A 25,167-nucleotide genomic window follows, 5' to 3' on the forward strand; every position below is an offset into this window, starting at 1 on the left:
GAGAGAGAGAGAGAGAGAGAGAGAGAGAGAGAGAGAGAGAGAGACAGAGAGATTGTGCGTGTGTGTGTTCAGGGGCACAAGAAAACCTACATTTTGTGGGGGCTAAACCATCAAAAGTTGGCAGAGGCGCAAACTTCACAGGCGGTACGGGCAGGGGCAAACCTATTGGTATGGAGGCATCTAACTTTGTTACGCATTCCAATGAGACTATTGTAGTGCAGCTTCAATGTTACAAGCAGTTAACTCTAAGTTACTGTGAGAATTAGTGGTCTTCTGTCCCCCCTCTACCCTTCCAATCACTCCATCTGGCATTCAAGTACTAAATCCACATCACAATTTCAACTGCCTCAATAATTATGCATTTGAATGCAGGCGCCAACAGTGAAATGCATTACGTTAGTAATAGTCGGGCCTTTGTTAACGGCGAAACGCAGGTGCCGTTTAACATCCGTGTCCTGTTCTGTCCGGCAACGGCTCTGTAGGTCAGCCAGGTCGAGTCAGCATAGCCTAAAATTTCAGGTGGTGGGGGAGAGGGCTGAAGTCAGATAAATGGTGTTGTGCCACTGCTTGTGTTTAATGGCATGATTACTTATTGGTAATCTTCATTTATTGTACCACCATTCTTCTGCGTCCCAGTACTTGTGTATGAGGCACACTGGGATATTCACAGTGAATGGCTGGTCTGAAGCTGGCTGAGGGAGGCCGACGTCTTAGAGCAGGATTAGAGCCCAGCTAAGGGGGATCCAACGGTGAAGGGTAATCACCCGATGTAAAATGTTAACAGAAAGAACTTTTGGTTTTAGTGTTTTGGCAAGGGACTTTGCATGAGAAGACACTTGGGCACAGTAGGCCCCGATACGGAGAAAAGGAACTGTAAGCTCTTGGCGGAGAAGCCCAGGCGTGTGCTGTGCTCGAGAGTCCCACCTTGTCCCGTGCTAAAAACCTGGGGAAGGGAGACCCCGGCCAGAACATCCTGACTTATCATTTTGTGTACACTTCTTTCTTTTCTTATGAACATTATCCCACACTATTTTGTAACAAAGCGGTAAGGATTGGCAATAGGTTTCTTAGTATAGCCCCTTTTATTTGACTAGACACCACTTGGACTGTATTATTTGATGGCCGTAACTTGCTCCCATCTTAGATTTAGGTTTAGATTAGGCATTTATCCCACCCATTTTACAGTTCAATTAACACCCTTGAACTGTGATCACTTGTGTCTGTCGTACATTGATGCCATGCCTTTCTTATAACAGGGAAAGGCAGCCGATACCTGATCCTGACACTTGGGCTGGTATTATGTGGGAGGAGACTCCCATCAGGGGGAGTTGATGACCTCTTTACCTCAGGATTCCCCTATTCTTCCTGAAGCATTGATGGCTTACTGTGAATAATTTGATGCTGCTGCTATAAAAATCACTATGGACTTCAGGATACATAATGCCTTTGGTACTGGGAAGTGGAAGAGACAAAGAAGATTAAAAGGTGCCATTAGACAAAACGAGAGGTCCAATTGTTGTAGTGTGAAGTACCTGAGCGGTACAATTAAACTCAGGAATGAGTTGCAGCTGGAAGAAGGAGAAGCTGAAGAAGTAGTAGAGGCAGCAGCATGTCTGAATGTGGTACTTACTGTGGAAGCAGAAAGAGCATCAGCTCATGCGGAAGAAGGCGCGTGGCAGTGCAGAGAGAGTGCAGCAGAAAGCAGCATTGGGGAAAGCTGCGCCGTGTTGAAGACAAGCTCCCAACACGCCGTGAACCACTCCTGTAAGGAAGCAGAGACCCCCCCAGAGTTGATGGAGCTCCACCGATGGACTGTGCTCACTGCAACATTCCTACCAGAGCTGACAGCAGAGCGTACTGACCTTAGTGATCTGCTGCAGTGCCAGCAAGTGAAAAGGAGACACTAGCGAAGACCCCGTGAGTTGGCCTGAGACGCCCAGGCGCTCTGAAGACAATTAGCAGAAACTAAAATGTATTATATAAAACAAGTAAAGTAAGACAAAGGCAGCCATGGCCCAATTCCTCTTATATGGGACAGCAATTGGGGGAAACTTGTAACCCGCATTGCCAGCTGCCAAGCAGCCAAAGAAGAGTAATACAAAGGCAGCAGCGGAGCAACTCTCTTTGATATGGGACACCAATTGAGGGAAACCTGTAACCTGCATTGCCAACAGCTAAAAGGCTACAGAGAACTAATACAGAAGCAACAAGGGTGCAACTCCCCTTTTATGGGATACGAGTTTGGGAAATCTGTAACCCACATTGTCCAGAGACTATGTAAAAAGCAGTCATTGTTCAAATGTCCTCACATATGATACTGGTGTGGAGAATCTTGGAACAAGCATTGCCACTAAACACAAAATGTTAGTTGTAGAAGGTTTTCATCCTGGCTGGCGAGTTAACCAGGAAAGGGACCAATAGTATTTAGTCATGGCAGGCGAGTATACCAGGTACGAAGAAGATGATTTGAAGAACTGTGTGTTAAAAAGGTGTATTGGAAAGAAATGGCTAACTTTATCCCCTTTTTGATTACCAAAAGTAGTTGCTGTGCTAGCCTGAAAAAAGTGTTAGAATAAGTGATGTGATGTGCTAATTATTACTCGACATTTTGAAGAGAACAATTGCCATGGTTTATGAACTTGTGTTTTTAGGGAGAGACATTTACTAAACCAAGCAGGAGACTGAAGAACAACAGTTGTTTTGATTTGAGAAAGACATTTACTTCGCTAAGTGGAAGGACACAGTGAATGGAAAATACTTTTGCGTTACACCGAACTGAACTTTGCTCAGGGTATTCCTGAATTGTTCCAGTGGAAGGGAGTCCAACCCTGGTCACAAGGAGTACTTTCTAAATCCTTTAAGTTTGAACTGGTATATTTCTTTGTTGAACTGAGGACAGCCAAGCATTCCTTGTATCATTTTGTTGTGTATATTAGTGTGAGGGTCAGACACATTTTGGACACTAGGTCATTTTATTCTTTAGTTTTCTAGTGTGAGAAATCTATGGGGTATTCTCACTCCTAAACCCCTTGGCTCCTCTGCATAGGTGGCCAGGGATAGGCAAACGCTATTGCATCCCAACCCTGTTTGCCGAGAAGAGAGAGAGGATCACCTGGGTGGAGGGTCCTTGGGGACTGGGAGCAGTGTGCCTTTGCTTGAGACATGGCATCCCCTTTCCCTATTGACAGCCAATCCAATCATTCCCCAACCTTCATGGGCTGTTATAAGCCAGGTCCCCCCTAATCTCCACAATTGACACTAGACAGTACTGGGATGAAAAAGAGGCAACTAATAGCAATGAAGACCATGCCCTTTTACCACTCTGGTACTGGGACAAAGAAGATGCCTGCTAAGCGCTGTAAGGGTCAGGCATATCCCATTAATTGTGGTCAGGCGGGGTTAATTGAATACTCACACCTGTAGCCTGTCAAGGTGCTGTAGGTGTATGAAAGGAGCTCAAGAGAGCAGCAGAAGAGACAACAGGGACGACAGGAAAAGCAGCAAGGAGGCCAGAGGGGAAGGAGCAGAGAACCTTCATGGAGCGGGATGCTGGGGACCATGGAGAAAGGTGGCCCATTGAAGCATGGTCTATGAGCTGGGATTCCCTGGAGCGGACAGAATTAAGTGACGGAAGCCGTGTGGGAATGGTGTCCCTCTCCCTTATGCTTGCGCTGCTCGTTCAGCTGTGTTGACAGCTGAAACACAGGAGTGCCTGAGGGGCCTTGGAAGTCGGAGACCATGTGCTCCAAGCTGCAGCAAGAGCTGTCAAAGCGACGAGTGAGTCTCTGGTGGATGGGAAACCAGGTGCACACGCGTCGTCTTTGTTAACAAGGAATACCTTGTATTGGAGTGGTTGCGTGTCTCAAATGATCACATTTTCAAAAGTCTCTGGTCTTTCACATTTTCTATTACTGAATCACGAGGAATACTTTGTATCGGAGTGGTCGCGTGTGGCATGAAATACATTTTTTTGAAGGTCTCCAGAACACTAGGCAATCCATTTAAAGTGAAATGAACAAATATTGAATATTTAAAGCGAAACGTACAAACATGAAACATTTAAAATGGAAAGAACAAACATTGAACATACAAAGCAAAACAAACACCTAACAGCAGAATAATTCTTGAACAGCCAATGCAAAAATGAGTTACGAGTGAAATCCACAATTATTGAATACAGAACTGAATTAAAACTTTGCAAACAAACAGAATCAAGACCTTTTTGAAGCTAAAGAGGGAACAGGACTCTAAATTCAAGCAAACCATTATAGGCTGAGTTCCAAAGGGACTATAACTTTCAAGAAAAAGCAAACTACTACATGTGTTCCAAATTGAAAATAACTTTCAAGAATAAGCAAACAAAAACTGAAGTTTGACCTATAATGGAAATTTAAACTTAAACAGAAAGAAATATAATTTCCAGCTTGTGTGAGAGCTACAAACTACCAGAACAAACATTTGAAAATGGAAAAAACGGAACAATGAAAATTAAAGCAGGCAAGAATATTTTCTTTTGAACTTTGTTGTTTAACCAAATTATACCTTAGGGAAGGGAATCCTTGAGATCTGAGACATTTGCTGAAGTGAGGACAAAGTCTCAACGTTTTGTGTTTTGTGGCTTGGAACTTTGGGAAAGGAACCTTTAGTATTGGTTAAAGCTATAGTCTCTTTAATCCAAGGAAGGTAACTTTAAGACTTTTTGTGCAACTGTTTTACACTTGGGGAAGTGAGCTGAGAGGAGGTAGCGAGCTGGAAGAAGCTCAGACATTTGTATTCAACACCGTTTTCTTTTGGTTACTGAAAATCCCAACTCATTGTACAGATTTAGTTGTAAGGGGAAACATAGGTTTTGGAAACAGACAAATTCCTAAATTGAACTCTTTGGGCCTCATTATGAGGTTGGAGGCAGCCATGGAGCTGTTAGCTCCATGGCTGCCTCCAAAACCCTTCCGACTCCTCCCTGGTGAATGGAGCAATTACCGGTCCATTCCGAGGTCGGAGGGAGCGGTAATTCCCCATTCACCAGGGCCATTCCCCATTCCCATTTGAGCCCCCATAGGACTCAATGGGAATGGGGAAGGCGCAAATTGCGGTACATTTATTAGCTCCAGAGTCCCTTTGTGGGTCCTGCCCTTAACTCCTGCAAAATCCAGGCGTTACGGACGGACCCGCAAAGGGAACTCGTAGTAGGGAGGTAAGGGATTACCGGCACCGGTGCCGGTAATCCCTTACTTCCCAGCTCGTAATTAGGCCCTTTGACTCAGACTTTCCTTAGTTTTATTTATGTAGGGAAATCCCACCTTAGCAAAGGGCAAGTTAGGCCTTCAACCATCCTGACATAAGCTAAATAGAAGCATTTGTTTGTACTTGAAGTCTTTTGTATGTCGTACTTTATGATGCCTTCACACTAGGCAGGGGCATCTTTGTTAAGCTAGGGAAAGATGGGCGTTTATCTCACCCCTTTTATGTAATAAAATGGCAAATCTTGAGAAAACGATTCCTTTGTGTCCGTCTCACATTTCGGACCACTCACAGATGGCAGTGAATCTGATGTTGGGTCTTCAAGGAAAGGAGCTCGGGCGGGCCGGTGGAGGAACGGCAGTGCCAGTGATCCAGAGGAAAGAAGCCACACGGGTTAACCGGCAGAGTGCAACTCACTCAACGAATGTCACTCCGTGGAGCGCGGCAGCGTTGGCTGTGCCGAAGCAGAGAAAGAGTTAGCCGCGGGAAACCTGCGCACCAACCCCCGGTCTCATGAAAGTGGAGGTCCGAGCATGCTGAGGATCGCAGTACAAAAAGGTAGTACTAGTGAGAGGGGATAGAGGAAGAGGAAATAGTGGTAAAAGAAGAGTGGAAGTAGTAAGCAGTGGAGCCGTAGAAGAGCAGTGGTAGTCGAGAGAAGTAGTAGCAACTGTTGGGCAGAATCCAGGGCAGTTCCCTTATGGAGCACTACCCCAGATTAGGACTACATGTGAGAGCAATAAATCCTCTTTGGTGCCAGTCTGTACCACAAAGATTTAGTTGGTAGCTGTGGCTGAGCAGTCAGACTTCTCTCAAGAGGGAGATGAGCAGTATTCAGTGTTGACACAATAGGTAGTACAGTACCATGGAGCAAGGAAACACGGACCAAAGTTTTGTATTAAAAAGAGAATATATATTTATTTTATACACTTCCAAGTCAACACATAGATCACAGTTACTAAAGTAAGTTAAGTTTAGTCAAAAGAAAAGCATATACAACTACCTATTCAATTGTAGACAAGTTTGCGGTATAGTGAAAACTGAGCAAAACGGCACAGTAAGAATCTACTACAAATGGCACTCTACCAATTCAACGAAAGGGAGGGAAAGTACAAGTTAAACCGAAATATCTTCAGACACCCCCTAGCAACACTTCCCTGAGGTTTTGTGAACAAGTAATGCACAGTAACACTTTAACCAAAAGACAAGTGAATGAAAACTGAGCAAAATGGCACTCCACAAGTTAAAACAGTAGGGGTTTAGAAGATTTAGGTGCATCAACACATTTCTCATTGAACACTAATCTAGTGAGAGCAGATCTAACAAATCAGCCACAGTCAATAGGCCTGAGCCAGAGTCAGTGGTACAGGACCAAGAGCTTGGGAGCAAAAATGTTCTTGTAGCTGCAGTCAAGTATTTAGTAGAAAACTTTTGAAGAGGTAGATGCAAGGCGAAAGACAATGTTAAGAGAGAGGGCGAACGATCCCACAAGTAGTTAAAGGATTTAAAACACCTTTAGGGCTACCACGGAGAAAGGGCGGCCTGGCGGAACAATGTACCTTAAACGCGGAGAAATTGCTCCTGCGGTGGCGGTTGTTCCTGGTGTTTCCTGCAGGCCAAGGGGTCCAACAGAGGGAGAGGTTCTCGTAGAGGAAGGTTCGAGTCGCTGCACTACCCAGGGATGAAACCAGCCGTGGTGCTGCCAAACGAAGTCTAAAAGGTACGCTCCTTTTAATCGAGGTCCGGGTCGATAGCTGCCTGGCTATCCGGTCTTCAAGTGTGGGGCACTGTCGAGTCGACCAAGGCAGGTCCGAGGATGCGATAGGTGAACTGGTTGACCCCCACCAGCTCAAGGGAAGGGGGCTCCTCCGCTGAAGGTCGCCTCTCGTCGTGTGGCAGAAAAGTGGTGAGACGATCCGGCAGGGCTTCACCGGTGATGTAGATGCTGAAGATGTCTCTGGCTTCTCTTCCCTTCGGTTCCGTAGTTCCAGTGATAACGTCTTGCTCTTCCAGTCCTCAGGACCCTGCTTTTATGCAGAAAGACCCATTCATACAGACTAGCTGTCACTCACACAGTGGAGTGGTCATCTTGGCGGGAGACCCTCCAGCCTATCAGGTTAGAGTGCACCCTGAGTTGCAGTGGCAACTCTGTCCGGGGGTTCTACTCCCCCTCCCAAACAACAGACCCACCCCAGACTCAGTGGCGCCGAAAGGGGGGCTTCTTGGCAGAAGCCCGCCAAAAGGACGAACAAAGGATCCCCGACCTGGGTTAGGAAAATGGAGTAAGTTTCGAGAAAGAAATGTTATCAAAGTTCTGGCAAATAAAACCTACCGGAGTAAAGTTAATAAAAAAAATAGACCGGCGGTATGTAAGAGGCGGTCAGTAAAAGTGGTATCCTCGAACAATGGGAAAATCCCACAGAGAAAAATTTGCGGTTGAATATAAAAGGTAGTAACCACTGCCACCAGCCAGAAACTTTGTAGAGGGGGACTTTAAGGCACCCTCTCGAAAATGAGCATAGGGGAAAAACTATTAACCCCTTCCAGTACTTCCATATTAAGATGGGGTGTACTGGTTAAGTTCATAACAATCGACTAGTAAAGTCAATGGGGACTTTACATGGGTTTATAGTGATAATTTCGAATACCAAAATGTCCAAAGTCATAATTTCGAAAAAATAATATTGATACAAAAAATATTGAATTTCTTTTTCACTACTTTTTTTATTCAAAAAGGGGGGGTTCCCTCCTGAACCCCCTTTTTTAAACTTTTTTTTAACTTCCGAATCCCCCCAAAAAAATATATAAATAAAAAAATAAAGAATTCGATATATTTTTTCGACATTATTTTTTCAACATTATTGTCTTTCGACATTTTTTTTTCTCGAAATTATGACTGACCAACCTTTACATGCCCTGGGAGACAGTAGTCAGTCCCAGGGTATGGAGTCTATGTTTGGGGGTCACTACGACACCCCTGTGTCACGGCACGGATGGTGCTTTGTGACACATGTGCATAAAGATGGTTCCTATGGGTGAGAGAAAAGATCCCATAGGCATTAAATACAAAAATAGCCTAGAACACACATGGCAAAAATGCCTAAGAGTGGGAAAAGAGAGTCTCACTCTTAGCAGGTAAAAAGAAATAAACCCTTCAAATCCAACAAAGCTGCTGGGGGACTCTATAGGTAAGGGAAATTAGCCAGGAAATGAGAATTCTCCCTAACAGTAACACGTAGAGTAGTAGTAGAGGAAGGAAGGTGGTAGTTGTAGGCGTGAGGGGAAAGTGTATCAAGGGAAAGTGAGAGGCGGAGAATAGGTCAAATCTAAGGGTGGAAGCAGAGTGCATGATCGGAGGGACGGATGGTTAGAGGGGAGATAAAGAGGAGAGAAGGAGGAAGAGCAGAATGCCCAACTTAATGCATGGCATTATCCCCAATTCTTCAGGGAGCTAGTGAGGTGGCGTTTTAGGGTAACCCTTGTAGCCCTAGTCTAAGTAAAAGTTAGCACAGGTTACAGGCCATTGTACTAACTAGGGCTATGGACGCCTGGGCTAGGGGAAGAGGTAACCCAAAGCAGAGGAAGGAGAAAGAGAAGGAAAGAGAAAGAGAGGGAAAGAGAACAAGGGAGAAAGAGAAAAGGAGAAAGGAAGAGGGAAAGAAAAATGAAAGGAAAAAGGAAAGAGATGGCCCTAGTGTCAACCACCAAAGCGCCTGGAAAAACTAAAGATACTGTGATTTCAACCAAACCTACTGCATTGGTAAAAATGTCAGAGTTGGTTGGTTCTTGGTGACGACCCATCACAGGAGTCTTCTGAGAGTGAATGGTTAAGTTGCAGCAGTAAATTAGCTCCTGGTGCATATAAACAATAGGTGTCTCCTTGCAGGTTTGCTTTGCATTGAAGCCCTGTAAAAATTAAGCACTGGTATAGCCAACTGGTTTGGTTTGCGTATAGGTCTTAGATAGACATTTGCTTGGCATCGTATGCTCAAATACTCGCATCCCTGGCAAGAGTGGTCATTTTAAGGCCAGGCAGTACCACAGCAGTGGTGCCACTCAAATGCCTACACATAAGCCACACTTGTTGGCTCTGCCATGGTTTGTTTTGTTTTCACAGTAGGGCGTGCACACGCCTGCGTTTATAATGGGAAGACCAGGACTACTAGTGCCAGCGGTCTAGGAGTATGTTGGCTTGTATTGCTCATGGACGAACTGAACTTCTATAGAACCTGTGTTTTGCACATCAATGCTGCCGCGAGGCGCGACTACTGCTGACCCGAGACACCCAGCAGCCATTCCAAAAACCTCATCTAAATGTCTGCACTGTGCACTCGCCTGTGTATATAGTAAGTCCCGGCCAACGGCACGCAGTGGGGCGCTAAGTAAGAGACCTGCTTTTTACAACTAGAACAGAAACATATGGCATTAGGTCGGAATGTATGTGTTAAACACACACGCATGAAAACCAAAGCAAGGAGCATGAATAATAAAAAATGAACTATCTCGTTGGACGCGGATTCGGAGTAGGTGCGTTAAACCGCGCCAAGGGAGATACAAATGATGATACTGCTTTGAAAGGAAACGGGCTCCAACTCAGACCAGATGTATCTTGTTCAACTTCCGAGAGAAGGTTTACTTTCTGAATAGCAGGGGCAGAATATGCCTGCATTCCCACCAAACCACAGCCAGTGACTCCACATTGTACACAGTTGCCCAACCTGGTAAATCGTCACCAATGACGCGATGCAAAGGGCAGCTGGGGGCGTATTAAGTATATCAGCTGTGCGGTGTGTGGCTATAAGGACAGCTTACTTCCCCATATCAACGATTAAACACTTATATCCGCCACATGCATGCTAGGCTGGCTGTTAATGGTGCAGAAGGCTAAGCAAAGTCAGGCATTAACGAGAGTAGAGGGCCATTAACATGACAGAATGGTAGGCCTGTCGATGCTGGTTATATAAAGCTGTTGGCACCGGGGCAAAAGGACGCGGGTTCTAAAACATAGAACAAGTAAAAAGTTTGCAAGATCACAAGACACGCTTGCGGCTGAGGCAGCTCCAACCGGTAACAAAATGAAAGCCAGGCAGACATTGCCACCGGGTAAAAGGGAGCCCACAGCTCCTTTTTACCATAACATGTCGGTGCGAGTATGCAGAGCAGCGGGCAGGAGCGGAAGGGAAATGGCAGCAGGTGATGCATAAGAGAGGGGCGGGCATGGCAGGGTGAGGGGGAGAGGGTTCTGAGCGCGTGACTACGCCGGCAGAGACTTTGGACTGGTACCAGCGCACGTCTGGTGCAAACACAACATTCAATACGGAGATGTTTTTACACTTCACACAGAGTACATGCTTCTTTTTTTTCTAATTCTAAATGTTCTGACATGGCTCAGGCTCAAGCTCATGCTGGCAGAGGAAAAAGCAGGTCACATTATTTTCACACAGTCAATGTGACACCTCCACTGAAAGAAAGTGTTGCTCCTCTCGTATCAAGTACCAAATACACATACATCTGCATGTGCCTCCCGGCTCTCTGGAAACCCGTTTTGTTTGGAAGGATTTTGAATGAATGAACTAAAACGCACCTCTACCTGCTGGTGGACTTGTGTGGGGGTGCCAGTGTTGAAGTGAATGCGCAATTATACCGGTTTTCATGTATTCCAGCCTGGGTTTGTGAAGGTTTTCTCATCCCTTTTACTGCCCAAACCTCATTTACACCGCCACTTATGTGCATGAGTCTGAAGTCTGCTTCGGAGCCAAAACATTGGTGTTTGACAGGTTTTAAATTAATTCCCGACAACTTGCAGTTCAAATTAGAAAAAAAGAAAGCTGGGAGACTTATTTTTCGACCCCACTGTGAGTGTGCGTGTGTGGCACCTACACTGTAAAAACTGGAGGGGGGTATCTGGACTTCTGCCATCTATATGGTTGGAGTAGAGGCATAGAGCATCCCAGCAGCCGAGGTTCTCGATATGGTAGAATGGACGGGCAACCCAAGGCTGAGACTCACAGGAGTTGATGCAGGCCTGTTTGTCAAGTACAGTGAATCCCCAATCCCCCAAAAAGCAATGTCCACACACTATGTTATGTGACAACTCAGCTTCTTTATATAAAATAAGGTTCACATAACTATATACATATAAATAACACTTTGTACTCGGGCAACACTACTCGGAGAATGGCAACAATATATATACTCTATCTGGTACCACACTATACTTGTATTCATTAAAAATGCACAAACTGCAAATAGTTTTTAAAAAGGAGGAGAATTGCTAAGCAAGGTGTACCTTCATAGATCAATGTAGAAAGTCAGGTTAGTTTAGTAAAATGGCACTGGAGAACAGGATCCAAAACGAATCTGGCACCCCTGAATGACTCCTGAGGCTGGAAGATGCTCTTCCTTGTCACAGTATCTTTGGTGCCTTGGCAAGCGAAGTGGTGGAGTTTCTAGGCTTTACTCGATGAGACCCCTCGAGGATGGACCCTCCCTTGGAAGGAGTCGTCACTGGGATGTCAAGGACAAGAGAAAAGGATGTAGCAGTATCAGAAAGGCAGCACGTTGGGTCTTCACGGTGGTCTCTGTTGGCGGGTCGTTACTCTGGCTGTGGATGTTCCACAAGGGTGAACCTTGCTGTGGATACCTCTAAAAGTCCTGGCACAAGAAGATAAGACCCATGGGCACCTTGGATGACTTTCGTGGTGACGGGTGCAGTGGCCGAAGTAGGTATCGGGTTTCAGGATTTTGCGGTTTACCAACTTTCAGTTCTTCGGTGCTACAGCTGCAGCACAGACCTCTTGGATGGCTTCTGGCAACCTGGACTCGACCACTGGAGTAGACTGCAGACCCTCACTAAGTCTGGACCCTCGGGTCATTGTCTTTGGATTTTGGTGGTGGGAAACCCACCAGCGGACACTCTTCTTCACACAGCGACCCTGGACCTTCTGCGGAGTGGAAAAGTGGTTGGATGTGGTGTGACAGGGATGTCCCTTGAAGGATTCTTCAATCAAATGGAACTTTCGCAGCTCCGGGTGTCAAGCAGCACTATGCCAGGGTACCTCCCACCCCCTCTTCTGGGCGATATGCAGCAATCGGTCTTTCAGCAGACACGAATACTCCTCCGGACCCTGAGCGGCACAACTTGACTTCTTCAGATCGAGATGTCCAGGCACTTCTCTTCTGGACTCCTGAAGACCACTTGTCTGGACGGCAGGCATGCAGAACTGACTCCCATGGTACTTTGGAAGAAGAGCAGCAGGTGCACGATGGTCCCTCGTAGCTCGGGAAGAGGTTTGTCTATCCAGGTCCTCTCTTGGATCAGTCCTTGGAAAAACACAGCTGCTTTCAGATTTTGATTAAGAGTAGCATCAGCAGACTTCTTCCTCCAGCCGGGCTCCAGGGAACAGCTTCTTACTTCAGCTGCTTGCTTCAGTGTCGACTACAGCTTTGGCAAGTGAGGTGGGGGTCGGCTTTGAACTCATGGGCCTGGGGAGTACCCTTGGATGCACAGGGGAGCAGGGACCTGAAGGGAAGTGTTGGCGAGGAAGTGGGAGACGGGGGTTGCTAGAGACAGAGGGCTGAGAGAGGGAGGACAAAAGAGAAAAAAAAGAGAGAGGGTACCCAATGAGAAAGGTGGCACCCAGTGAGAGAGCGCGCACACACAGGGGCACACGAGGGAGAAAGAGAGAAGGAGAAAGAGAAAAAGAGACACACACACACAGAAACAGAGAGGGAGAGGGAGAGACGGACAGGAGGAAGATGCAGAGGGAAGACAAGGGTACCTGGGCTCTGCTGCTCTGCAGCACACCACCGCCAGCAACCAAAGAGAGAAGACTGAACCCCAGTTCTTTCTCCACAGGCTTATATAATGCTGTTGCTCCACCCACTACAGGGCCAGCGCCCGTCACCAAGGCAAGTGTTAGTTTGGGCAAGTGTTCCCAGGGTCGTTTCCAGGGGAGATGGGATGCAGAGTGAGACATACACTTTCAGGTATTCTGTGCGATTACCAGGTCCAGGGAGTTGGCAGTTTTAACATCCCGCTTGGGCTCATTGTAGGGTATGGGGAGATGAAATTATCCAGTGCAGGACAGTTGGGGTCAAAGGACAGGCTAATTGTTGGACGGGGACAAGTGGCTTTCCAGAGCCCACCCACCTCCATGATGGACACAAGTGGAACTAGTCTTGCAGGGCTCAGAGGCTTCATGCCATGACAAAGGGGAGATTGAAAAATGTCAAACGAGATTGTTAGCTCTGGAATTCTCGTAACAGGGCGGGAACAGGTTCAACTGGTTTTTGGAGTCCTTTCCCAGGGCTGGAGGAATTCCACCAAATCCCCCACATACCCCAGGTGCAGGGGATAGAGTGGACTAAACCCAATGGCAGAAACTAGCAAGGCAGGTTCACTCAGATAGCATAAACAGTCCAGTGAATATACAGTCATATACAGTGGAAAATACATTTCGTAAACATGAAAGTCATGCAATACACATTGGTAAAATGTGAACCCACAGTGAACACCAAGTGACATATGTCTACTGCCATTTCCACAGGATGAATGATATGTGACCCCCGTACTGGGGATGCATGGGAGGGTACGTGAATTGGAGCGTGATATGCTGCCAGGGGCCACTGAGCCACTAGAGGCTGCAACTTTGCCCCACCCTTTACCTCTAAAAAACCATCTTTGCTGGTTTGACTGATAAGAGGATGGTTATTCTTGGGGACTGAAGTAAGTAGAGGCGGATGTTCCAAATCCAGATTGATGGGATCTTGTAAAGCTTTGGCTGCGAAAGATGCGCCGTTTGTTGTATGTGCCCCACTGACATAAGGCTTATTTGTGATTTGGGCTAATATTTTTAAAGTCTTGTGCTCTTTCTTTGTTGTCTCAAACTTATCATCAACTGCTTTTCCAAACAGGACTGAATCTTCAATCAGCATGTTCATTAATATTGCTCGAGTTTAAACCCAGAATCGCGTAGCTATGAATCTTGTTTAAGCAGGATCCACTCAGCAATTAGACTCCAAGTGTCTGCCAAGTCTAAAATATTTTTGGGCCCTCTGTGGAGATCTTCATAAGGTGCGACTGTACAGGTTCAGGCACTGAATCGAGATGTTCAAGTACCTCATCCCACCGTGTGTCGTCAAAACCAGTGGTCGAAGTGGGAGTGAGCGGTTGGGAGTGCTGCTCCTCTACTTTTCTAAATTAAATTTTACAGTTCCCTTGAAACATGGAGCCGTTGTTGCCTTGGCCTTCCGGATCTGACTCAAAGGGAGCCAATAGTCGTTTCTGATTTGGCCATCATTGCATGGGCCGCCCCCTTTTGGTGTGTCGCTCCTTTAGAGTTTTTGGCCTAAATAACTTACAAGACGCACAACGGCCCTCTGAGTGGTCTCGGGGAAGGCAGTGGTTACACACTCGATGAGTGTCTTTCCACAGATATTTTCTGCTGTACCTGTAACATAATTTAAAGGGAGTTGTCTCCATGGTGAGTGCGATTTTTAAAGGCAGCTAGACAAATGCAATATATGTAAGAAGTGGAGGTGTGCATTCTCTGATAGGAAACAAAATCAGCCCCCCCCCCCCACTCTCCCTACTGCTAGACCAAAGCCTGATGTTGGCCGAAGCCGGTCGGTTCGCCCGTCTGATATGACAGTCATAATCGGTTGTCCGTCGAGATGTCTGTCAAACGGCGACCAGCAAAATAAGTTAATAAAAGTAAATAACTCAGAAGGTAGCTATACTGAGTTACATTATTATTTCTCTGGTACGCTATGACATGGGACTGTGCTATCACCGCTATGCTAGGATTTCCTAGGTTTAGTTTGCAACACCATGTCCTGTTGGAACAGCAGGATATGCCATTTTGTGCAAAGTTGGCTTTGGTTAGGATATAAGTGTTTTACCACATGCATCTTTGCCAGAAATGGCAACTTCGAATTGTGCTTTTGATGTACACTTAGCGTCTGTATTTAGGACCCTGCCCGCCTGCCCCAGACACACGTAAACCCCCACTAAATCTATACCTAAACCTGCTCCACGGATTTATTTTTTCTTCCTGCACAATTGCAAGCTTGCAAACAAATGGTGTTTTTTTGGTTTTCAGGGGGTTTTGCTCTTTTTCAAAATGTATTGTTCATTTATTGATTCCCCCATGCATGTTATTTTTTCTGACAGAATGCTGTTTGTTATGCAAGCTTGTTATTTCATGTTATGGCCTGGTCTATTTCATCATGTTTTCTCATGTTGTTTCACATGAACGTGATATGCTCTTTACAAGGCCAACAAGCACTTTGAAACAGCCACAAACTGACAGGTAGAGCTGTACAAAACACCCAAATAAAGAAAATTATACATGCTAGAGGTACTGGGTTCATGAAAAAAAACAACACCCAAAGGACACTCAAATTAAACCGCCAAGCAGTCTCCATACGCCTGTTGGAAGTAAGATCCTGATGCAGACATCTTTTAACAAGACAAGGCAACTGCAGCCTGTTGCCCAAGGCTGGATTATGCAGATTAGCTCCCTTAAGAGCTCAGCCTAATAGGGGTCCTCTGTCCCACACCACTGCAACCATCCCCATAAAGTCAAGAGCTTCCAGGAAGCCTGTACCAGGGCTTTGCTCTTAAAGGAGCCACAGCTCAAAGCCCACCCTCATTTGAAGGTGTCCTTAGTCCCTCCCAACTTTCCTATCTTTAGAACATGGCTGTTCGTGACCCTTTGGTGCCAACGGGAGTAAGCTCTCCTGTTACCTTTGAGCAGGTTTTCAACACGTCCTGGCTCAAAACAATAACGTTGCACTGTGGAAGACTTAAAAGCCTGACCACTGCTAAGCCAAAGACATGCTCCTGCCTTTCGAACATTTCACAAACTGTCAATGCACACAGAAAGACAGACATCTGGCCCATTTATCTGTACCTAACCTGTTTGTTGTTACCCAATTAGTCTTTCACACAGTCTGTTCTCGACTGTTGGCCAGTAGTATTGGCACGCACGGAATGACTATTCTCGAGTTTCTTTTGTGGGAGAAATTAAAACATAGTCCCGGGAAACAATCTTTTTGACTTTCTTTGTATTGTTTGAGTGTTTTCGTGGCCTTGCTCCTTTACCATCTCTTCTCTAGTCTCCTACTCCCCCACCCGTTCACTTCACCCTCAGTCCGTGCATCTTCTCTCTGTCCCTAAACACTGGAATGCTCTGCCCCTTCAAATATGATCCTCTACTCCCCTTTATGTTTTTTCTTACTCGTTTAAAAGACCGCCTTCGGTCCATCCTCTCCAATATTTAATGTATACATTGGTAATATTCTGCACTAAACCTGCCTTCTGGTAAACTCCTATATACAGACACCTTTGAACTTCCTAGTTTTTTTTTTTTTTACACAATTGTATGTTCCATGTTGCACCATTAAGCACGCTAACTTTCACCAACATTAACATTTACAAACATTAACTTTCACAAACATTATCTTTTAAACATTAACTTTATGTTTACATCTTTCCCTGGTCGTTCTTGATAGGATATAGCTGTTTTCTTCCTCCACTCCCAACCTTCTCCCTTTCCTCACACATTAAGGTCTAGAAACCGCTGGCGAGGTTACATTACACCATTTTTTGGACAAGCCCAGGCACCATTATGGTGGCAGTATGCCCAGTTTAAATAGTGTGTAACACATGCAGCAAGCAGGAATTTAGGATGGAAGGTTTGCTTTCCATGAGGCAGAAAATATACAGCCATGAGCGACCTCCTTAAATGAAACTCTGGCAAAAAGAGGACAGATCATCAATCACACTGCCCCACCCACATTTTTGCCCATCCACAAACAAATTAAACATGTTTTTTAAAAAAAAAAGACTTAAGTACCATAAGGTTAGAGAAGAAAGTTGGTGAGATAACCATACCATAAAGTGAGTAAAGAAGAGCAGCACAGCGCGATACCCCTTAACACTCAGGAAAAGCAGATCAGCACAATTTTGGTAAACCACACCAGATTCCCAAGGGTGGCATCTGGTGGCTACGCTTTTTGAAAGATCTCCCTAGATGCCCTAGGCAGCAAGTGTACCTATTCAGGTTATTAAAATAAGCCACCGACTCTTTTCTCCAACCACCCTCTCCTCTCCTTATTGAAACTGGTTCACCCCATTTCCCACATTCACAGATACTCACTTACCCAGGAGATGCTTCATGATGGCCTGATTGTGCTCCCAGAGGTCATTGAATGTGCCCCATCGCGAGTGACCATCCGGCACTGGGTTTGCCTTTATCCACCCGCCACAGGCGTAGCTGAAAAAGTCCTGACAGGGATCCACTGTCCGGTCCAGGGAGCGTAGGATGGAACTGGTAACGGAGATGCATGACTCGGATAGGCAGACACGAGGCTCTGGTGGAGGAGTGGTGGGGAAACAGAATGCAAAGAGGTGAGAGCAAGCAGAGAGAGGATCACTCTATTCCACAGAGGTAAAAACAAACTCTACAGCAGCTGTGTGTTAAAGTAATGGTTCATTTCTTTCTTTAAGATTATCGTCAAACTTGTGTAAAGTTCTCAGAGACATTGGCTGGTAGTGGAGCGTTTGCCTGGAGCTGCACATTGAAAGATCTGGATTAATGGCATCAATGGATACAGCAAAATAAAAAGGGAGTGATGGCTGGAAGGTTTAGAATTAATCAACCTCTGTCATTAATAAAAATAATAATCTATTTCTTACATAGCGCTTCACACCCACAGGTCTCATTGCTCTGGGTTACCCTCCAGACCATTGTTCTTCACCTGCCAAGCCATTACAAAAGGGGAAGACCCAAGCTACCCTCCTCACGGATGATGCCCAATGGGGCCGAAACATGTCTGGGGATGCGTGTGGTCTCGTGCAGAACGGATGTGACCTAGCAGTTTGGGCTGGAATACCCCTTTGGGGTGGGACCAAGCCTGATTTGCACATGGTCTTTCCCCTTTCTGTAATGGATTGGCAGAAAAACAATGGTCCGGAGGGCAGTCCAGAGCAATTGCCAGAGGTTTAAGAATGATTCTAAACCTTCCAGCTATAACCTCTTTGTTTTGCAATACTAGATACAAGCCTGTTATAAACACGAAAGCCCTGGTAGGCATTTCATGCAATTTCCTCCTGATTTGCTGAAAGTCAAGTGTGGTTAATGGTCTTTCCATTGAACCCCAACCATCGAAACGCAAATCCATCAAAAAAACAACGAAAATAAACACATTGAAATGCTATCTTTTGCATTTAAATATACATTTCCATCTAAACTTGTCCATCGAATATAGGAATTGGCACCCCCCCTAACCGAAATCCAACAAAATATATTCAATGGAAGTGCATTTCGATGGAAATTACTTTCAATCAATACATTTTGTTGGATTTCAATTCGATGGATAGTCCAGATATCGTCAAGTGTGGGGCATGTCCTACTCTTATTAAACCTGCGCTCAGTTACCCATCATGAAAACAGCTGCAAAGTGAAAAGGTCAAGTCGTGTAGTAGGCCACTGTACCCGCCCCACGCCCACCAACCTCCTTGTTCTCAATACACTTCCACTTCACTTTCATGGGTGAATCTTTCATCCTCCCACTAATCAATTACCTAAGAGCAGCCAACGAATCAGGTGATCCTTCCTCTGCTGTTGCATACAAAAGACATCTTAACAAGAGCTAAATCCCACTTAATAGACATCACCCTCAACCTACAATCAGTGCCCATCACCCCACTTCATAAAAGGCATTTGATAGATCCCAAGGAACACAGGAAACTATTGTCCCTCTTCAGACAAAACCCTTGGGATTGCAGTTGGGAGGGAACCATTTTTTCCAAGTCGAATCCCACTCACAGGGTAGCCACTTCCAATGAGGATTCTGGTCCCACTACGGGACTGAATATGCTTTTGTTACAGGGTGGGATGGCTGCCTTGAAAAACCAGAGCACACAAGCTTATCCATGCTTGGTAGCACGTGGCCCATCTGCCGCTTCGAATTTGACTATGAAAACTGCAATTGATGGCAAGGTAACAAAGCCCTTACAAAAGACCACTGCATTCCTGGTCAACAGGGCGCATAGAGTGAGGGTTGGAGATCGTACATCTGCGCCAGAACAGTTTCATGCCGCAATCCCTGCCATACCCCCCAGTCCCCTCTTCAACATTTATGTACAACCTCTGAAGGACCTACTCTACTCGGAGAGTACCAAGTTCAGTGTCACTCATTTACCAACGCTACCAAATTATATTTCCATCTAACTGGGAATGCCGACTAAATCATTACCATTGCCAAAGGGCCCAAGGTAACAGAGGCAGGCATGAGTGCAAAACTGTTCTAAAACACAGAGCCTTTTTAATGCCATTCGGCAGAAACAAGATTGGCAACCTCTGCCCTTCTCCGACTTTTCTCTATAGTGGTTCTCATACCACAAAAAGTCCCACATCTTTGCATTATTTCAGAGGTTAAAATGGGGCTCAGTGATGAATTACTGCTGTAGTAAGAAACAGCCTCCAGTTAAAAGTTTAAATGAAGTTCCTGCACATACCCAAGAATAACCACTCGTTGCAAGTAGTTTTGCCCAATCAGCATCTGCCTGGATAAAAGATAGAAAAAGGTAAGCATGTCCCCACACCTTCAGGATACAGAGGGCACAGAGGTTTAAAACACAGATTTCTGCCTAATCTTCAACCAAGCAGTCTCCCTCTCTCTTCAGGAACATCATGTACTGGTTGCCAAGTAATGCCAGAGTAAACTTCAATCTTCTCAGTGTGGTCAATAAAATAAAAGACTGCATGGCCTAAGACCAAACTTCATAAAAAAAGTTCCACAGGTACAATGCCCCTTTTAGATCAGACTCCAACCTCCTCTCATACCACATGCTCATTGCAAACTAGGAGTGTGGTGCTGATCTTGGCGGCACAGGAAATAAGAGACACCCAGGGCCACTCGAGCATCAATTGGCACCCATTTGGACTATATAGGACTCCATCTGCATAATCCTCACTGGACAATACCTATTCATAATTTTGTCTTTACTTTCTGTTTGTAAGACTTTGGTACTTCATTGCTTAATTTCACAAACTGCATGTCCCATAAGGAACCTTGTGGCAGTTCCCATTCCCTGGCTATACCTATGCAGCAGTCTTAGAACTACAATCCCCAGAAGTCTTCGAGATCCGTGTTGCTTTCCCTTTCCCAGGACCAGAGAGGGAGGAGGCCGATTACAATCAGGTGTACTGCTCCGGGTGCTGATGTGTCTGCTTCAGCACATGGAAGATCAGTATTAAAGCAGCTCACGTGTCCTGTTGCTTCCAGGACCTGCTTCTGTTTCAGTGCCCTGTGCTCTCTGCCTTGCAGCCCTGCTACTCTGCCTGCACTCTCATGCCTTCTGCCCTGCACCTCTGTGCTGCCTGCACTGCAGCCCTACTCCCCTGCTTGCAGCCCTCTGTTCCCTATATGCAGCCCCTTGTTCTCCAACACCAATTATATTGTTCCTTGCCTGCAGTTCCTTGCTCTGTGCCCATAGTCCGTGCTACCCAGCTTTAGCTTCCTAGACTCCAGTCCTGAGTTTCTCTCTTATCTGGGTTACCAGTCTGCAGTTCAGTCTTTGTTATCCTAGTCCAGAGTTTTGGAGTTTTGGTCCTGAGGTTTTTTTGTAATTTTTTTTTACATGGTCTATAGTTTGCTGTTCCTTGATTCCGGTCTTTAATTTATAGTCCGCAGTTCCAGTCTCTATTACCAAATGGCCCTTCGCACTTAGATTCTTGTCTGCTTGCTTTTCCTCTTTGATATGATATGGCATTTATAATGTGCCTATACACGTGTTTCAAGGCGCGACGCGGCAAGGGGGGGGGGGGAAACAGAGGAAAGACAGAGACAGCCATCCTACTAGGCCAAGTGTCATTCAGATCGCGCAAGTGCAAGGGAAGGGGGAAAGTGCAAAATGGGACGGGGTGGGGACAGTGCAGTACATGGGATAAAGAATAAATAAAAATATAACAAAAAGGGAAGTAGGGCCATCAGGTGTCAAGTGCTCGTGGGGGACTGTAGGGATACAGAAACAGTCCCCAAATGTGGGGGTTGCCAGGGAGGCAGTGCAGGTGTGTAACTGTCGGGGGAGGGAACATGGGCCCGAGATCAGTTTCAGCCAGGAATTCAACAGGGGAGAGGAGGAGAGAAAACAGAAGCAAAGAGGAAGGTTTTGAGGTGCTCCCGGAACTGGAGGTGGTTCTCCTCAAGTTTCAGGGAGGCAGGGAGGCTGTTCCAGAGGGAGGCCCCAGCCGAAGAAAGATCTACCACCAATTTGTTACTTGGAGAAGCGACTGAGCCTGAGGGAGTTGGAGGCGGGTGAGCGAAGAGCTTGAGAAGGAAGATATTTAGGAAGAGAGAGTTGAAGGTATTGAGGCCCCAGGCCCCAGAAGGCTTTGTGGGCTAAGCAGAGGGTTTTGAACTTAATCCTCGCAGCCACTGGGAGCCAGTGCAGAGATTTCGGTCTTGAGAGATACGATCCCTGGGCTTGAGGCCAAGGACAAGTCTTGCAGTCCTGTTCTGGATGAATTGCAGAGGGCTGAGAGTAGAGGCAGGCAGATTTAGAAAGAGGCTGTTGCAATAGTCCAGCCTAGAGAGAACCAGAGCTCTGGAGACAGTGAGTTTCTGGGGGAAGGAGAGGAAGGGAATAACACCTCTGAGGAGGTGCAGCTGGTAGTGCGACTTCTTAGAGAAGTCAGAGGTGTGATGAGAGAAGGAGAGCGTGGAGTCGAAGATGACCCAAGGTTTTTAGCCTTGCAGGTGGGAGCAGGAAGAGGACCAAGAGAGGCCGGCCAGAGTGACAGGAAAGGAGGGAGCAGGTGTGCCGATGAGGAGAATCTCAGTCTTACTGGCATTAAGGCAGAGATCATTGGTGGCACACCACTCCTGGATAGCAGAAAGACAGTCAGAGATGAGAGCCGGAGAAGAGGTGGCAGAAGGTAGCCTGAAAATGAGCTGAGTGTCATCCGCAGAGCACTGAAAGTTGGGGTAGTGAGCGACAATGCGTTGGGTAAGAAGAGGCAGGTATTGGTTGAACAGCCAGGGAGAGATGTTAGATCCCTGGGGGACACCACAGGTAGAGATAGAGATAGAGGAAAGGAAGGACCCAGGTTGGACCTTGGAGGGTCGGTCAGAGAGGAAAGAAGTCAGCCACACCAGGGCCTGACTGGTGATACCCAGGTTATCACGGAGATGGTTCAGCGGGATGGCATGATGCACTGTGTCAAAGGCAGAAGAGAGATCAATTAAGATGAGGACACAGGGGTTGTTGGAATCAAGGTTGGAGAGCAGGTCTTCACAGATGTTCAGGAGAGCAGTTTCTGTGCTTCTGGCAGCTCTGAAGCCAGACGATGGTTATGAAGACAACCAACAGATTCAGTGCAGAGATTAAGTTGGGAGATGGCCAGTTTTTCAGGAGTTTGCCCAGGAAGGGAGTGACGGAGAATGGACGATAGTTAGCCGGGAACGCCGGGTCGGCAGAGGGTTTGTTAAGAAGAGGGTGCACAAGGGAGTGCTTCAGGGGGAATGGGAAGACTCCAGTGGTGGAGAAATGATTGCAGAAGTCTGCCATAGCAGGAGCCAGGGAGTCGATGTGGTGCTCGATGGTTTTGGAGGAGTAGGGATGAACCGGTTTTGATGAGACTTTCATAGATCAGATTGGTCTAGAAACCTTCTAGAGAACAGGGGAAAGGCAGAGAAGGAGGGAGGAGAGGTGGCTGAAGAAGGGCCAGAGGAAGAGCAGGGAGTATAGGGGTAGGGTGAGAGAGAGAGAGAGAGAGAGAGAGAGAGAGAGAGCGAGAGAGAGAGAGATGAAATGAGAAGACAGAGCCATTCATAGGGCCTGGGAGGGGACAGGAAAGGTAGACACTGCAGCAGGATTGGCCAGTTCCTTGCAGATTTTAAAGAGTTTGGCTGATTTGTTAGATGCCGCAGAGATGCGGGCTTGGATGTGAGCTCTTATTGGTGCGGACAGAGAGCCGGTATTGCCCTTTGAGCAGGCGGCAGGCCAGTTTATTGGAGGATGTACCAGAAGCACGCCATTTCCGCTCATCTGCCCTGCACTTGCGTTTGAGGGGGACTAGGTCCGAGTCATACCAAGAGTTGCACTTGGCTTTGGGCTTCAAGCAGATCCTCATGACAGGGGCAAGAACATTGAGAGTATCGGAAATAGAGTGGAGCATGAAAAAGGGCTGTGTCAGGGTGTGAGTCAGCCAAAGGGCGAGGAGGGGTGAGAAAGTGGCAGCAAAAGCCTCAACTGACACTTTCAGTCAACGTCTCTGTCCTGAACCTTGCTTACTTTGACTTTCTATTCATCCCTGGATGTTTGTTACTGTTCTTGTCCCCACAAGTGCTTGTGCAATTCCTTTGTTCAGAGTTAGGCTGCTAGGTTTCCCAGCAGGCAATCTCTGCCCCTTTCCTTTGCTGCATTCTTGTCCTCCCATGTGCTTGTGCAATTCCTTTGTTCAGAGTTAGGCTGCTAGGTTTCCCAGCAGGCAATCTCTGCCCCTTTCCTTTGCTGCATTCTTGTCCTCCCATGTGCTTGTGCAATTCCTTTGTTCAGAGTTAGGCTGCTAGGTTTCCCAGCAGGCAATCTCTGCCCCTTTCCTTTGCTGCATTTCAGTGTACCTTGTGTCATATTGTTAAGTGTGCTGGTGGTTCCTGCTTCAGAAGGCAGTCATTGTTCAGTTCCTGCTGGACCTGTACAGGCTTCAGTCTTGTGAGTGCTGTTTCCTTGTTTGTGCCTTAGGGTCAAGACACAGACACCCACTCCTGCTGCTTCTTTCCACGAGCATTCAGAGTGGGGACCTGTAATAGTACAGATTTTAGGTGTGTGCAGGTACCGCTATATGTAGGTTCAGTATTACCAACTGTTTATTGGTTATTCTGATTAATGTCAAAGTGAGGGTGCATAACCACTGGAAAATGCCTTTGCAAGGGGCATTCAAGATAATTGCATAACTGTGGACCTTGGCTAGTGAAAGCCAACGGTGTGGGTTACACACCCTTAGTCTAGCTAAAGAGCCAGCACAATGTAGGTTAATGGTGCCGGTGATCTTGTATTCGTAGGTTGAAAAAAGTAAATAACTACAGATTTTTGTTCAGAAAAAACAATGCTGTATGCAATGTGTTGACCACTATACTGCGGCCAATGCCAGAAAAGCTACAAGGCCTGTGCATTTTGGACCAGTGGTCCATCGCCAGGGCATATAGCTGTGCATGCCATTACGAAGGCCATCAGGACCCCAAACTATCAGTGGAGCAAGGGCAACTCCATGCCGATAAAGATAAAATCAACAGTGAACTGTGTGGAAACATCGCAAATTACATGTAGTGGTTACATCCCGCCACCACACTTGCATGTTACATGTATAGTAACCAGCTCAGAAAGCTACAGTTTTCCCCTAACACTATGGGAAACTCTTCCCCCATTCTGTACCCACCTCAAGTGGGAACCTAAAGTGTTTGTCTATTTTGTAGTCTCTGACTCTCTCTTCACTGCCTTTGTTGCCCATCTGTAGTACTTGCTCATCCTTTGTCTACAGGATTCCTTATAGTCCTGTCTCTTCTGCACTTTTCACCCCTCGGATCTGTAGGCACGTCTCTGCCCTCAAGTCCTTCACACCTAGGCCTTTTTGTGGAAGACTGGTTTGAGTTGCACCCGGAAGCACAGATAGTGGAACTTGACAGTTACTAGAAGAGCACTAAAATGTCTCAGGACCATGAACGTAAACTTCCTGCCTCCACAAGTGGAGCATCTAACTGTGCGTCCGAAGAGTAGCCTGGCGTCAGCATATCTCAGGCCCCTGGACTATGAATATCTTTGGCTCTTCTAGGGCAGCGCCTGAGAAACATTTGTGGAAATAGGCACAAAGACTGAAAGGGGATTATTTTATGCACCTCCTGCAAGGGATGGGA

At 46.4% G+C, this 25,167-nt stretch overlaps 1 protein-coding gene across 5 annotated transcripts in view; it reads right to left on the bottom strand.

Annotated features, from left to right (window-relative positions):
- Positions 1 to 25,167, bottom strand: part of ECE1 (endothelin converting enzyme 1) — a 696,412-nt gene that overhangs the window by 345,909 nt on the left and 325,336 nt on the right. For all 5 annotated transcript variants that reach the window (XM_069610356.1, XM_069610353.1, XM_069610355.1 and 2 more), the window contains one exon: positions 17,410 to 17,619. In XM_069610356.1, the coding sequence (XP_069466457.1) occupies positions 17,410 to 17,619 (210 nt within the window). The remainder of the gene's footprint in view (positions 1 to 17,409; positions 17,620 to 25,167) is intronic.

The sequence above is a fragment of the Ambystoma mexicanum genome, chromosome 8 (assembly GCF_040938575.1).
Source record: "Ambystoma mexicanum isolate Mex_15411 chromosome 8, UKY_AmexF1_1, whole genome shotgun sequence".
NCBI lineage: Eukaryota > Metazoa > Chordata > Amphibia > Caudata > Ambystomatidae > Ambystoma > Ambystoma mexicanum.